The sequence below is a fragment of the Mesoplodon mirus genome (assembly GCF_964341445.2).
Source record: "Mesoplodon mirus genome assembly, chromosome: 8".
Lineage (NCBI taxonomy): Eukaryota > Metazoa > Chordata > Mammalia > Artiodactyla > Ziphiidae > Mesoplodon > Mesoplodon mirus.
Window position 1 is genome coordinate 19,126,683 of NC_138984.1, and position 16,727 is coordinate 19,143,409.

Consider the following 16,727-nt stretch of genomic DNA (forward strand, 5'->3'; position numbering starts at 1 on the left):
CAAGTATATGAAACCTGAACTAGGCAAAGCATTCTGCTGTGGATATAAATCCACAGTTCATTCCATAATGAAGGAAACAGATAAATATAATGTGATTGTAGCAGTGTTTCTCAATTTTTTTTCATTGTCACCTCCGTGAGGAACCTTTTAAGACATTTTTTCCTAATCATCCCCCCTCAGGAAATTTTAATACCATAGATAAACCAAAATTCTGTTTATGTACTATTTGTGTATATGTGCTTTATACTTTAAAAGAGTAAGATTTTTTTCATCCCCCAAGAGCAAATTTTCTCCCCACTTGGGGGAAATATCACCCCCATTGTGAGTTCATGGATTATAGTAAAGCACAATGGGATTGCATAAGAAATATAAAATGGCAGGCAAGCCTCCAAAGCTTTGTAAACTGTGTTTCTCCCATCTCCTTTGACCGAATGTCATAGCTCCATAATTTCTTCTTGTCTCTAAGTCTGTCATTCCCATTTTGCTCTTTTTCCCCTTTCCTGGATTTCATCCTTTTTCTCTCTCCAGTGTAAAAGTTTAGGAGTGAATTTAATTAAAATAGTAATCTGTACAACTCAGGGACAATTTAGGGAAATGATTTCATAAAACAGTCCTCTAAGAGGTCATCCTTTTGGACAGAAGAACCTACAAACCTATGAGGTATTCATGGGGAAACATAATAGACAAGTATTGAAGGAAATAAAGATATTTGTTTGGAGTTGCCTTTCAGAGGAGAAGACCTCCCAAGCGGTCTTTATATTGGTCCTAACAGGTTTGGATATGGATGTCCTATATTGGATCTAAGTTCTGTATATAAATTCTTTTAGGGTTGATGCCAGTTCTGCCAGCGGGATATCAAGTTTCTTTTCTCTAGCAATACCACGTCACCAGTGATAGCATCTCCTCTCTCCTGTAGAAACTACCAGAGGCATGCAGTGTTGGTGATGGAAAACCCTTTGTCACAAATCTACAGAGTCTGTATATGGCAGTCACCAGACAAGAGATCCAAGTGGGACAGAAGCTTCGAGACACTGGTGAGTAGCTCCAGAGGTACTTGCTCTCCTGGGGTTAGAGTTAGGGTCTAGGTTTGTGCTGTTCAATATGGTAGCTCTAGCTAATAGTGACTATTTAAATTTAAATAAATAAAAGTTAAATAAAATGAAAAATTCATCCCCTCATTTGCACATTTCAGGTGCTCAATGGCTACATGTGTCCAGTGGCTACCAGGTTGGACAGCTCATATACAGAACATTTCCATCACTGAAGAAAGCTTTATTAGGACTGGTCTACATGCTTAGGAGAATTAGTGAGAGAACCAGGAAAAAAATTAATCTCCCTACCTGAGACATGGCAGGCAATATGTAGAAGAACAGTGAGCTGTTTTGGGTCAGGGAAACTCTTGTCCTACATGGTTAAAGTGGTCTTGGAGAATCTTCATCATAGAAACAGTGCTTTTCAGAATTTAGTTGGAAGTGGATTTGTGTCTGTTTCCATATTAGTGCCAAAGCCTGGCCTTTATCAGAATGCTTGGTAAATGCTAATGCCTTTCTGGTAAGAAAAAGGCAGTTATCACTATCTTCCCTTGATCTTTCTGATTTCAGGAGATCCCCAGACCTCAAGCAGCACCTCCTCACAAGGAACTGATAGCCAACTTCTGAATCAGCCAGAAGAACCAGTCTCCTCAGCACCATCCCTCCCAGTGCCTGAAAAAGAGCCCACCGTAAGTCATGAGCAGCTTCCTAGATAGCATTTCAAGATTTGGGAGAGTCAGCACCTATAGCTCCCAAGCCAGTGGTCCCTGGAATTGTCACCTAGTTGACACTGCCTTAACAACACTGGGGGATATTTGTGACCAGGCATCTAAATTGTGGATTTCTAGATGGAGAGTCATGGTCTTTTGCATCTTCCCTTACTGTATCCTCTCTGCAGTTCTTCTGAATGATGGACCTTGACTCCTTTTTTGCCTTATCGCACTTGCAGTGATGGTCTATGAGGTTGTTCCCTAGGGGAGAAGTGATGTGCGTATCTCCTGCATAGAGTCTTATATCACATTCACTGCCTGACACGGACTTCAGACCTCCTGCGTCAGCCACCCGTCTTAACCAGAGCCATGGGAGGAAGGAATTTCTTTTCCTAACTTAAGTGGAACTGTTTAAAACCTCGATTAACTTGGGTTCCTTTTTTTCTAGGTTACTTCAGGCCCTATGCAGAGACCTCAGCTGTTGAAGGTCAAGAGGAAGAAACTAAGGGGGCTCTTCAGTTAACCTGTCACTGTCTCAACTGCTGAGGATGGACTCGGAGAGTAGTTTCCTAGTGTCACCTTGAAAGGAGGTCCTGTGCCAACAGCATCTCTGACACAGAGTTACCCAGTCAGGGACTCCACCGTAAGGGCAAGAGAACTGAAGTTCATGTTGACAGGCATGGACACTATTAACGGAGGGGATCCTGGCTCCAATCCATCGGGCACTGGCCTTCCCTGTCCGAGTGGAAGCCAATCTCTGGGAATCCCATACCCTCCTTTCTTTTGGTGAAGGTTCTCTAGACCCAGGATCTAACATGGACTTTAGGTATATGGGGCAGGTCTGCAAAAAGGCACAGCATGCTTAGGAAGCCTTGTCTACCTTTCTTAAGAGTCCCTAGCCAGTCCCAGGTGTTCCTCAGAGACCCTTTCCTCTCTTTAGCATGGAATAAAAAGCACTCACACTCCCCTGCTTTTGAGATTGCTTATCTGTGGGACACATAACCAACTCACTTCACTTTACTGGGTCCCACCCCATTGTTGTCTCTGGATGAAGTCTAGGCCCTCCGTCTAATCCTTCAGGTTCTTCTTATACTTCTCTCCTGTGGCCTGTGCTAAGCCTCCAATCGGGAGCTTTGATCTTGAGACCTCTCTCCATGGTGGGCACAAGATAACAGAACATATGGTTTCTGTGCTATTTTGGTCCAACTTGATATGGGGTGTGTTTTGTCTATTTCCAAGGCATAGACAACAGGTTAATATGGGATTGAATATGGGATTGAAATTACAAAGAGCTCTGAGCCCTAGGGCCAAGTTAGTTTCCCAGAGTGGGAGAAAAAGGAATTTTATTTTCCCATCCTTCACTTCACTTCAAATAACATAGTAACTAGAAGAACTAGAAAAGATAGGATGACAGGGAACAGGAAATATGGCCAGAGGAGTTCTCTGGAACCCAAAGAATTGATGTATAGAATGAATAGTGCTTAGCAGGAAAATATGTAAAGACTGTATGAGATAGGCAGAATCTTAGTTAGAAAGTGAACTCTTTGGACAAATCTAGCAGGATTTGAGACTTCCCTGGCTGTCCAGTAGATAGGACTCGGTGCTTTCACTGCTGTGGTCCCGGTCGGGGAACTAAGATTCCACAAGCTGCGTGGCATGGCCAAAAAAAAAAAAAAAAAAAAAGATTTAGCAAAAGAGGATTCACAGAGTTCCTTGGCCTTCTCTGCTAGGTTTTCCTCTATAGGTAAGACCACCTGAAACTTCACCTTGGAGAGACAGGAAGGAAAGTAGAACTCAGGTGTTCACTGGGGGCTGTTAGGTAAAGGCCTTTTCTGGTTCAGTTACTTATGATGGTCAAAGGCCTCCTCATCCACATGTCCTCTCTGGCTGGGACTGGTGTGTCTGTCCCCATGTCAAGTCTTGGGGGAAAGAGGATGATCCAAGTAATAATAAAATAATAATGGTTATAATAACGATAATAAACAGCTACCAGTTAATGTATACCAGGTACTCTAATAAGTGCCTGACATTGAATCCTCACAGCATCATATGAAGAAGATACTGTTAACCCACTAGGAAATGGAGTCTTGAAGGGACTAAGTGACTCATCAGAGGTCACACAGCTAATAAGTAACAGCCAGAATTTGCACCCAGACAGCTGAGTTCTAACCTGCATTATCACATACATGACCGAAAGCATCTTCCAGGAAGGATGTAACGTCCTCCTTTCTCCCGTGACGCTACCTCTTTTCAAAGAGGATGTTCTTTCTACTCCCTATTAGCTCTTCAAGGGAGGAGCCTTGGCGGACTCCCGGACTTACCACCAGGCCTTTTTACCTGCTGGCCGAGTCTGAGAGAGCTCCACCAGGGCTCATTCCCAGTTGCTGCTGATAACTTTCTTTACCCTCAGACCCAGTCTGTGCCCTGGTGGTGACTGTCATTGAAGTGAATTGGGAACTATGTAAAAACAATCTATCAGATGACTTACTTTGTTGTTTAGTTTCTCTTGGCATAATTTAGATGGCCAGATTTCAAGGTATGAGACCACATGAAAAATGGAAAGACTTCTGCAGCAAGCTGGGGGAAAATAAGGGTTCTTTACCCTAGGTGATCCTTCTGCCCTAAGAGCACAGTCTCAAGAGCAGGCTTTTTTTTTTTTTTTTTTTTTTTTTGCGGTACGCGGGCCTCTCACTGTTGTGGCCTCTCCCGTTGCGGAGCACAGGCTCCGGACGTGCAGGCTCCGGACGCGCAGGCTCAGCGGCCATGGCTCACGGGCCCAGCCGCTCCGCAGCATGTGGGATCTTCCCAGACCGGGGCACGAACCCGTGTCCCCTGCATCGGCAGGCGGACTCTCAACCACTGCGCCACCAGGGAAGCCCTAGAGCAGGCATTTTTAATCAGAGGGGGATCAGGGGTTTGTGAATCCCCTAAAATTATAAGTAAAATCTTAACAGCATAATTTTTCTTTTCATGTTCTCAAAAGAATGTGTAACTTTTTAAAAAGGTTAAGTAAGAGTATGCCTAATGACCTCCCCTCCCACTGCCCCCTTTATCCCCAGAGGTTACTGCCCCCATGGGGGTGTTGCCCAAACACACCCTTAGAGAAACATTGCTCCCCAAAGCCCTGCCTCAGTCATTCTTGCTCTGAAGCTCTTGCCCCCCAAAGCAAAGGGTGGTGTTTGAAAATCATTCATCCCAGGGCAACTCCAGGGAAATCCCTGCCTTGACAAATTGGCCTAGCCAGGCTGTATTCCAGCCCTGCCCCCTGGCTTGGGCCCCTCCCTGAGGCCCCCAGGCTGGCCCAGCCCCACTCCACATGCACATAAAAGGGTCGAATTCTCGTGGCTGCTCCATAAATTTTATTCCGTAAATATTAGTTTTCCCTGTGTTTAATAAAGCAGTGGCCCACCTCCCCGCCTACCCACCCGCTCCCCGGGGCTGGGGCTGGGGCCAGGGCTGGCTGGTGGGAGAAGGGACTCTTTCAATTGCTTTGGAGTATTTTTAGAAAAAAAAATAATATAAGGTGGTTTACAGCAGCAAGCCAGCAAACCAGGAGCAGGACTAGGGACCTCGAGGAAGTTCCTGCAGGAACTTGACCTAAAAAGTAGAGAAATAGCGCCACCTAGGCTGCAAGGCCTACTTGGCCCTGCTGGTGGTTCACCCCTCCCCCACGGTCAGCCAGGACAGGCCAGCTCTTTGCTGGGAGAGAAATCTTCATCCCTTAGCACTCCAGCTGGGCAGCACCTCCTCTCTTCAGGCCTCACCGAGGGCTTTCTCAGCAGCCCTGAGGGCAGAGCCCGAGCTGGGTCCTGGAAAACCCCACGAGGGTCACTCTCTGTCCTGTCACCAGTCATCCAATCTCCCAGATCAAGGAGTGTCTCCAAGGGGTAGTAAAATTATGGAAAAGGGAGGAAGGAGCTTCTAGTCTCTGCCCACTGAATCCTGAGGAAGTAGCCCTGGAGTCCCTAGGGTGTAAAGTGGCAAAGAGTGAGAGCTGAGCTCCTGTACTCTGGACTTGGAAAGAATCTGTTCCTGTTGGACCAAGATCCTTCCACAGGCCTGATACAGTTCACCTTCGGTGAGCACTTGGGGGAGGGAGAGATGCTCCAGTCTCCTGAATACTCAGCCCGCTACTTCTTAATTTTATCCCGTGGTCCATTTGAACTCCCTTTTCTTGCGCTCCTGTTCACGTAAACCTCCCATTTTCCGAAGCCCTTACCTCCTCCTGTCTGGTCTGCAGGCAGATCAGTAGGAGCCGGTGTGTCATTCTCTGTACAGAGATGGTGGGAGTGGGGATGGACAAGCCCGTGCCTTTTCTCCTCGCCCTAGATGTGGTCTCGTTCTTGACCTTGTCACCAGGGGCATTTCCTTCGTCCAGTGATTCTGTCCTTCATTTCCTCCCGTTTACAAAGCTACGGGGATTTGCCCCGAGAGTGTCGGGGAGACCTAAACTCCTCTGAATTACCCCTCCTCGTGGTGCCGTCAGCTCACTTTATCTGTCCTGCCCACCGCCTCGCTATTTGTACTGTTAATGTAAGCAGCGTTTAGACACAGATTTCCTACGGGCGTTTTGTGTTCATCCTGACGTTGGCATATACTCTTTGAGAACAGGGTCAGTTTTTAATGCTACATCAAAAAATTTCACTGCGTTGGCATTATGCTACTAAAGGGTGCAATGTTATGTTAGCTGGGTTTTCGTGCAATCACGATAGGCTTTTCTGAGCTCTTCCCAGAAGTATTTTTCTGTCTTCTAATTTTCCTGAAGAAGAAACTGTTCAAGAGGAGCAAGTGACATTCGACAAGGAAGCCACTAAACTCACAGCTCAAGACCCTTGGTTCCTAGTCCCTGTTACCAACATGAGTAGATGTACGGACTCACAGAACTGTAGTGGATTCTGCTAGGCACTTAGATACAGAGAGAAATGCCAGAAGAGAAGGGAGCCCACGCTCTGGAGAGAGGATTTTCCCTAGCTGCTGTGACCTCCTGGAAGCTGCTACAGGGTATTCTTGTTGAGGGCTTCTTAATGCTCTACTTTTCTTCCATGTTCTCTTGGACAGGGCTTCAGAAGATCCCACCCTGAGGGGAAACATTCAGAGAGGGGAGGGTGTGAGGTAGCTTGTCTGTCTGTGATGGGTGAGGGACCCTAGGGAATCCTTCTCTACTTGAGGATCTAGAAGCCCACCTATCCTCTGTCTTCCATCCCAGACCCATCAAGGAATACTTTCTCCTGAGACTTGGATTTATGGTGGGCTTTAAGCTTCCCCTCAATTCTGGGGTCTCACTTTTCTACCCTGGCACCGAAGCATTCTACTAAAAGGCTCAGTCTCTTCACAGCTGTGAAATCCTACCTGCCCTCGGTTTCTCTGTCCTGGAACCCAACAGATTTTGCTGTGCTTTCCACACTCCTGGACCCTTTGAGTGAGCGCTAGCCTCTCAGCACCTAACTCTCCTGGACTCCTGAGAATCTGGGCCAGCCTAGGGGAACCCGGAAGAAGCATCGGAAAACTCCAGGGTGTGGGGAGCACACAGCCATTGACTCACCTGGGAATATTGTGCCAGGTTACTCGTCCTGCCCGGCGGCTGAGGGCCAGGAGTTAAAGGAGCATGCAGTGTCACACTGTTCCTCCCTCCCCTCACTTTGGAGTTAGAATTGGGGAGTAGGGCTTGGGGGCTGCTGGGAGTCCCTTCTGAAATCTGGGTGTTGTATTTACTTTTTCATATTGGCAGCTGGAAGGGGAAGCCCATCCCAGCTCGGCATTGTTGTCTAACATGGTTAATCAGATCCTATAATCCTGCTGTGGAAATATTGGGCCTCACTCAAAACAATAGAGACCAAGAATATTGTGGTTAAATTTCAACCAGCTGCCTCCCTGGCCTGTTTGCCTAACCCCTACCCCCCTCTCCTGGGCCAGAGTCCTCCTGGCTTTATGGACCCCTGATAGGATCGACAGCCAGTCAGAAATGGGTGACAAGAGAAGGGAGGATGGAGTAGGGGAAGGGTAATCCTCTCGACTGGCACTCCATCCTGTCTTGCCCCTCCCACTCCAGGCCTTGAAGGTTGAGCAGGGGGTGGTGAAACAAATTGGAGCTGGTGGGGAAGCCCCCGCTGGGTGTGGGTGTGTGTTCAGGGGTCAAGAGCAGTACTACTGGGGATCCTGGATGGTAAAGAGACCCCTTATTCAAGACAGAAAAAGACTCCTGCCAGATGAGAAGGAAAGACCGCCAGTTTCATTTATTACTACTGCCTGGTGCTTCCAGGGCACAAAGCAATGCCAGTTGGTCGTATGTCACATATGGGGGAATAGGAAGGCACTGGTTGGGGGAGGGGGAGCTGGTAATAAATATTTCTGTTTCATTAGTAACCTGATATATCAGCAATATAAATAATACTGTGATGATGTATGAAGGTGATACTGATACCCCAACTTGAGTGCTTTTCTGGTAGTGGTAATGTCCATTTTGGTGCTCTCTTTAATAAGTACAAGTTAACTGTGGCAGGGTAATTTATATAATTAGAATAGCAGGACAGAGGGAATAGGTAAGCTGTACAATGGCATTTTGGAAAAAAACAAAAAGATGCAGTGTCTGGATTGTGCTAAAGGGGAAAATTAACATGTGCTACGTTTGGGAAAAGGCAGAGGACGTTCCTGTTGTACATCCTAGGGTATCCAGCTTGTGAAGTGGCCAACTTTGAGTTTGTACTTGGCCGTCACACACCCACTGGGCACAAGTTGCCACCACACTGCTTTTGGAGGTGTCATCAGTCAATGAGGTGAAGTACAGCGAGGCCCTGCAGCACCGTGGACTATTGAACGGTCAAAGGGTATGCATTTTTAGGATTTGAAGAATGAAAATAGGAGAGCCGTGCCAAACGAAACTGCAGGTATTTAATCTCTTCATATAGGGCAGCAGTAGAGCAACAGCAGAGGACATTAGATGTTTCCCACCTGGGGTGCTATGTGATGATTCAGGGACTGGCGTGGCTCCTGAGGGTCATTCCTCAAAGCCATTTTAAAGCAGGGACTGCTTGGTCGGAGCTGAGCTTCCCATCAGAAAGACATCTGGGAACTACTTCCTTGGACTAAGAATCTAAGAGTTGTGTATGCTTCTGTGTGGGAATCTCAAAAATACCTTAATGGCAGTCATCAAATCAAATTGAAGCAGGTATGAAACTGATATCAAGATAATTTAAAGATGACGGAAAACATTTCAACAGTTAAACTTGGGTAACTAGTGGGAAGAATTCAGTGTGAAGAAAGATCCCCCATGAAATCTTTGAAGAATGGGCTATATTCCTGACCAGGAAAGGGGATGTAAGAAACCAAGTTGGTTACGCTGTACAGAGACGTGAACTGCAAAATGGGAAGGTCCAACAGGAACATTCCAAATCACTGCAAAAGAATTCAAAGGAATGGCATGGGTTTGTTGGAAATGTGTTGGGAATGAGATAGAAAAACCCACATTCAATAAGAAACAGGAGTACTTAGACATGTATTAACTCATATATATATTGAATGCTTACTCACTAGAATTCCCACCAGTGGGGCATTATGCTATTTGCTTTCTTATGGCCACAAAGACATATCTTCTGCTCTCAAGAAGTCTACAATCCAAAGATGATATTTAAAGCATAGATTTTTCCCCCCAAAGTTTTTCAAGTGTGTGAAGAAGCAAGTGAGAGCCATGAGTATGTATCTCTTTTTTAAAAAATTTAAAAGAATTCTATGGATAAATTCTGTTCTGTTACCTGCCTTTACTTAACTGCATTGTGTCTGTATTTACATGTCAATACATAAATCTCTTTAAAGGATAGGTTATCTTCACTCTGAGCTTCATAAAAAGTTTGAAAAACACTCCCATGATCAGAAAGTAGAAAGTCAAGCTTATTCACTCCATCTGCCCCTTGCTTCATCTTTGATCTCACTGGTCTCCTTGCTATTTCTCTAATATGCAAACATCTGAGGGCCTTTGCTCTTTGCATTTCTCTCTGCCTAAAATGCTCTCCCCTTAGGTATCTGCTTGGTTGAAGCCCTCACCTCTTTCAGTTCTTCGCTTAAATCACACCATCTCAATGAGGACTCCACTAACCCCCCTACTTAACAGAGCCACCTGCCTCCTGGCCTCGGACCGCTGCCCACAGGCTGGCTGTACTCTCAACCTTTTACCCTGTTTCATGTTTTGTGTTCACAGTCCTTATTCCCTTCTAACACATTATAATCCATATTTACTTTTTTACTTTTATTTTATTTTTATTTTTTATTGTGGTATAGCTCATTTACAATGTTGTATTCGTTTCTGATGTACAGAAAAGTGATTCTTTTTTAAATTCTTTTCCGTTATAGGTTATTACAAGGTATTTAATATAGTTCCTGGTGCTATACAGTAGGACCTTGTTGGTTATCTATTTTATATATAGTAATATTTTTTATTTTTATATTTATTTTTGTCTCCCCAATGCCTCTCCACTAGAATAAAGTTCCATAAGGGCAGGAATCTTTTTTTTTTTTTTCTCCCATCTTGAGCACCTCACCAGTGTCTGGCACTTAGTAGACTCTCAGAAATACTTGTTGAGTGAATATATGAAGAAGGATTATCACACACACACACACACACACACACACACCTCCACACCTGCAGTATCTTGAAGTGGTTTTAGAAATTTGTGGATATCAATGGATGTAATCTTTTTTGTTTGGGGCAACCAGTCATAAGGTGAGAGTGGGGATTAAATACCATTTTGTTAGCTATAACCATAACAGAATGAATTTGTCATTTTACAGAAACTAAGAATACACGTTATTAAAAAGTAAGTTACTGTACACCTTCTTGCTTTCTTTGGCTATAGATCCGGCATCCTTAGGGTGCTATCTTGACCAAGAGAGATGGGTGAGAGAGTGTGGGTGGACTAGTACAGACCCAGTTACAGAAAGCTGACAGGCATGTCAGAAGCATCACTTGAGTAGTAAGAGTAGAACCCCTTCCCCCTCTGCTGCATTCATTCACTGAACTAGTATCTTCCAAGATTCTCTTTTTTTTTTTTACATCTTTATTGGAGTATAATTGTTTTACAATGGTGTGTTAGTTTCTGCTTTATAACAAAGTGAATCAGTTATACATATACATATGTTCCCATATCTCTTCCCTCTTGCGTCTCCCTCCCTCCCACCCTCCCTATCCCACCCCTCCAGGCAGTCACAAAGCACCGAGCTGATCTCCCTGTGCTATGCGGCTGCTTCCCACTAGCTATCTACCTTACGTTTGATAGTGTATATACGTCCATGCCTCTCTCTCGCTTTCTTCCCAAATAGAGACACTGGGATGGACATAAAGCCCATTAGTTAGTAAACATGTTATTATCCATATACAGAAATATATGTATGTCTTTCTGTCTGCAAGTGTCTTTCTGTCTATAAGAGTTTCACACAGTCTTTAGTCTCTGACTTGAGGGGAAAATACTCTCTTTGTAACTAATTCTGCTACTTTTTCCTACCTTGTCAAAGTCATCAAAGCAAGATCTTTAATGCTTGAATCTCTCTGAAGTGCCTTGTAATGAGCTTATTGTTAGGGCAAAGGTAACTTGACATTCCCATTTCTAATCAATAGCCAGCTTTTAAAGCATTGTTAGTTTTGAGTGGCTCTAACTGGATCTCCAAATGTGTTCTGCACTGATCAGAGGCTTGAAAGACAGGCATGCTTCTTTCATTTTAGCATACGGGTGAAATTTGGTGGAGTTGGTAACCTCTTCAAAAAATCAACAGTTGGAGTCAGAATGATCCCAACCAGTTGGGGAAATGGTTAGTTAAAGAGAGTATGAATTTTAAAAGCCCAAGATGGGGCTTCCCTGGTGGTGCAGTGGTTGAGAGTCTGCCTGCCGATGCAGGGGACACGGGTTCGTGCCCCGGTCCGGGAAGATCCCACATGCCGCGGAGAGGCTGGGCCCCTGAGCCATGGCCGCTGAGCCTGCGCGTCCGGAGCCTGTGCTCCGCAACGGGAGAGGCCGCAACAGTGAGAGGCCCGTGTACCACAAAAAAAAAAAAAAAAAAAAAAAAAAAAAAGCCCAAGATGAAGATAATAAGAGTTTCCTAGATTTAGAGAGAAAATGAGTGACTTGAACAGAGGTCAGCCCAGCATGCTTGTGCTAGGACTCACTCACCAAGAAACTGGATTATTATGGAGTCAGACAGGCCTGGATTCCAACTCCAGCTCTTCCAACCTCCTCACTTAGACGCTCTGAACCTCAGTTCCTCATTCATAAAATGAAGATGGTTGTGTAAACTTCATAAGGTTTTTGTGAAGGTTACAGCAGATAATATTAGGGCTTCTCCCCTCTACTAGATCATCCAACTTGGCGCTTCATGTTTACGAGCGCCAGCATCTTTGCTTGGGCCACTGTCCTTTCCTGAGCATCCTCTTCATTTCTTTCAGTCATTCCTTTCCCTCCTTCAAAACATCTCTTCCAAGAGGTCTAACCCCAGGCTAATTGTTTCTTAATTCCATATTCTTCTAGATCAAGTTCATCTTATCTATTAACCTATCTAGTTTAGAATGCATTATTCTGTACTCATTTATGAATGGCATTCATGGCTTTGTAACTGCCTTTTATTTTCATGATTCGAGGTTAGATAGTAAATACCTCGAGGACAACTATGTCTTCTACTTTCCTGTTTGCATTTTCCATCCTTTTGTGCCTATTACACTAGCATGCACAAGGTAGATGCTTCCCTAATAGAAAGAAGTAAGGCCTCTTAATCCCCAGCACTGTCTTGGGTGCACATATATGAGCATCCTGATGTATTTCCCGTGGACAAGTAATAAGAGTCAGAGAACTGCTACTGCCAGTGAACCGTCCAGAGGGTGAAAATGAATTATACGTAAGATTTGTATTTTACAGCTTGTATTTTTAACCCTCGTAACAACCCTACGTGGTAGGTGATATTAATTTTCACTTTACAGATGAGAGAACTAAAATTCAGAAAAGTCAAGTGACTTGCTCAAGGCCACACAGGTAAAAGATATCAAAGAGAGTTTTCAGACCCAGATCTGCCAACTCCAGGCCTTAGTGCTCTTTCTACTGAGCCAGGGCTGCTGTGCACTGAATCAGTGGAGGATATCTGACTAACTGCATTCCTGAAACTTGTCTGGTTGTGGCTTAGCACCTGTGGATTTAGAGCAGGATTGATCTGGTCAAGAAGCAGGATCAGGAGAAAAAAGACTACATTATAGAAGTGTGTACCTACACTGTGTGTGTGTGTGTATCATTATTAGCACAGTGTATTTGTACTATGGTGTTAAATTCAAGACTGACTAAAAATGCCAACATGGTAATCTACTAAACAGATGTTTAAATTATCAGGTTCTAATGGTGTATTTTCCTCCCTCCCTTTCCTTCCAAACTATTTTCCCAACTTTTACTCTTGTAAGCAAAAAATCATATTATCCAAATAGATTTTACTTTGTTTTCTTCAAAATAGAGATGGTCGAGGGGTAGAAGAGATCCAAAGTTGAGAGAAGAAAAGTGATTTTACCAACAGGCCCAGGACTCAGATGTGAGGTGCCCTGATAAGACTCTATTGCTGCTGCTCAGACCCCAGGCCATTGGTGCCTCCAGAATGGCACACCTCGGTCCTCCAATTTTACTGCAGGCAAAAGCCTGGCAGTGACCAGAAAAAGAGCCAGGCTTTGTCTGATAGGTCTAATGGATTGCCCCAACTCAGGAGCTACCCTACATCAACTGAACAGCTAAGAACATAGGCAGCTAAGAAATGACCAAGGTCCTTAGGCCCCAAATTGGATTAAAAGTGCTCCAAGGTCATTGCTGTAGAAATTATGATGCTTCCAAACTCTGTCGTTCTCTCCCCCCTCCTCCACTGAAGGAGATCGGACTGAAGCCGACCTAAATTTGAGATTCAGATCTTGAATGGCCATTGTGTCCTGAGAAAAGATTATAGGTTTGGAGCAAAAAAGCTCTGGGTTCAAGTCTTGACTGTGGGACCACAGGCAACTTACTTTACTTCTAGAGCTTTAGGGTTGTATACTGGTAAAATGAGGATAATTGCTGTGCACAGAGGGTTATTCTGAAGATTTTTACTAAGTGCTTAAAGCACCTGTCATAGAGAAAGGACTAAATAAATGTTAGCCCCCCATCTGCTTCTCCCAGGACACACCCTGGTCACTGCTCCTAAGTTGCTAGGCCGAGGAGGGTCTAGACTTAGTGGAGCACAATCTAAACCGACAAGGTTGCCCTGCTGTGGAAGCACCCCTGATGCCAAGCTATATCTGCACTGTATAAGTAATTCCTATTTGACGCTGATGGATCTTCACCAGAGATTTGTATTCAACAGGATCACAGCTTAAGAGAAGAAATGAGAGGAAGAATGGTAAAGTTAATAAATGGTTATAAGGTAGAACCTCTGGGGGAAGCTTAAAGAAATTGTCTTTCACTTGGAGAAAAGAAGATTGAAAGTGAATTTAACAACTCTTCAAGACCATGCATACTGGATAATAAGCAGGATAATGGCCCTAATCTCTATGGCCAGAAAAAGAGGAAAGGTGTTGAATTTGCATTTGAGACGAGGAAGAAAGAAAGATTGAATTTAAAGCAAAACTTCTCTAAAAAGTTATTATAAAACACCAGGATAGGTGACCATGGGAGCCTATGGGATTTTCTTTTTTGGACCTCTGAAAAACAGAGAGCCCTTATTTGTCTGGATTGGGAGAGGTACTGACCCGGCTGAGTAGTGTGCCCCAGAAATCTGAGCAGGAGAGAGGGAGGGGGTGGGGAATATTGCAGGGATAGTTCTTGAACCCCGAGAAACATACATGAAAGCACTTTGGAAGCTTTCAAGGAAAAGAAGCAATGTTACAGTAATCTGTGACTGGGAGACACAGAATCTGAATGCAAATATAAGAACAAACATGCGGTGTGGGGAGGAAGTACAGGCAAAGAGAACTAAAGGAAACGAGCCATTTTGTTTCCAAGTGACAGACATCCCTCCACCCTGGTGGAGCCGTCCTAAATTCCCTTCTGTGGGCCTCAGTTTCCTTTTCTGTAATATGAAGTGCTTGGATTAAGCACTCTCTTTTGAGTCCCTTCCAATTCTGAATTTGTGTTCATAAGATCGATCCAGAGAAAATGTGAGTACATCGGTGAAAATCTACCAGTGTCCAAAACCCAGGCTGTACTGGATGGCTGAGTGCTGCCCAGTGAGGGCCCGGGCTCTGGGGTCAGTTGGTGTTGGGGGGCAGGGGGTGAATCCCTCAGCCAGGAGCAAGTTGCTTTTCTTCTCTGAACTGCACAATCTTCAGTCTTTTTGAAAATGGAAATTTCAAAATGGGGATGATAATAGCTCATTTGGAGTTGTAAGTTTAAATGAGATAATGCAAGTAGAATGCTTAGTATAATAATATCTAATAGCTTCCATATATCCGGCACATAAGCAGTACCTATTGTATTAATATCCTTGCAATGAGAATTTTTAAACCGTTTTATTTCTCACCCTTTTATTTCTATCTCTACTGAATTTGTAGAAAATACTGCAAACAAATTACATAATTTGTGGTGGTGGTGTTTGTTTTTAACACACTTGTCTTCTCTTGTTTTAACAGAATGAATCCTAATTCATTCAGCTTTCCTGAATGTCATATTAAAATACACACACAACCCATGTTTACGTCTCTGACTGCCACCACGCATTCTCTGCCCTTGTTCACTTGTGAAGTAGAACTAAGAGAGTTATTTAGCAGCTCCTGTGTGCTGCGGCTTTGAATCATTTTTTGCATTCTCAGCAAGCCCCAGTCCCTGCGATCTGTGCCTGCCCGTCTTCAACGTGGTCAGTCGGGGTTCGCCCGTATTCTGTTGATGTCACCATTTAGCCTCTCTTCTCTACACCTTGGCCTATTCCTTCGCAACTTCATCTTGCTCCTTTTAACAGTGTTTCCAACTCAACCCCCCCGCCCCTTTACTCTTCATGAGGCTGAATGCCCCACTCCCAGCTTCAGACCGGACGGCCGTGGGATGTGCACCGGGTTGATACAGAATTTCAGCTCCAGCAAGCTGAGAGGACGCGCCTCCTGGGCCAGGGTGGGGCACCAGGTTATGAGCGGCCTCCTGCCTTTTGGGTTTACTTCCCCGCAAGGGACACCGTAGGCGGCTATGCGGTCCGGCCACTGCCCCCCGCCCCTCGCGTCCGGCCGCGCCGTGGGTTGCGGTCTCTGTGGGGGTGGCAGCTCCTGGCGGGGCACCCCGGAGCCGCGGGGAGCCCAGAGGCGAGGCCAAGGCGGGGTGGGGCGCGTCCGGGCGGTGAGGGCAGACTCAGGCAGTGCAGGGGGCGCCAAGGGCAGCGGGCGGGCGGACGCGCGGCGGAGGAGCGAGCGGGACGAGGGCTGGCTAGTGCCGCGGCCGCCCGCCCGAGGGGGAGGAGGCTGTGCTGCCCTTGCCGCAGGTTTGCTGTCGAGCGCACAGGAGGCAGGGACATGGGTAGGGTGCGGTCTGCGCGGGGCCCGAGCCCGGATCTCTTCCATTTCCCCTCTCACTCGGCCCCGGGCTGCGCCGCAGACGGCAGCAGCTCCCGCTCCGCCCCAGCCGCCTGACCGCCGGGCCGGGGTGCTAACCGCGGGGCCCGCCAGCCCGCCGGCCCGGCCAGCCCAGCCCAGACCGGCGGCCCGCAGCCCCGCCGCCCGCCGCCCCCCGCCGTCGCCGCGTTGCCAAAACAAACGGGCCGGCCTATTTATTGGCGGCCGGCGAGCCGGGCAGCTCAGAGTCGAGGCGCCGAGGGGGACAGAGCGCCGCCACCAGCCAGGGCCCCGGGCCCCCGCCCTGCACCTGAGTCCCGCCGGCCCTGCGCCGCGCCGCGCAGCCCATGGCGCCCCCACCTGGAGCCCCCCGGAGCCACCCGGACGCCTGAGCCCCCGCAGCGCTCCCGTCGACTCGCCCACCCATCAGCCCACCAGGCGTCCTCTCCCGCCGGTCTCCCGGGCTCCCCGGCC

General features: G+C 46.2%; 1 protein-coding gene across 2 annotated transcripts in view; it reads left to right on the top strand.

The window, feature by feature from the left end:
* NHEJ1 (non-homologous end joining factor 1) overlaps nt 1–2,706 on the top strand; it is a 75,817-nt gene extending 73,111 nt beyond the window's left edge. For both annotated transcript variants that reach the window (XM_082630165.1, XM_082630166.1), the window contains exons 6-8: nt 917–1,034; nt 1,602–1,720; nt 2,190–2,706. In XM_082630165.1, coding sequence (XP_082486291.1) covers nt 917–1,034; nt 1,602–1,720; nt 2,190–2,264 — 312 coding nt within the window. In that variant the 3' untranslated portion in view covers nt 2,265–2,706. The remainder of the gene's footprint in view (nt 1–916; nt 1,035–1,601; nt 1,721–2,189) is intronic.
* The last annotated feature ends 14,021 nt before the right edge of the window (nt 2,707–16,727 follow it).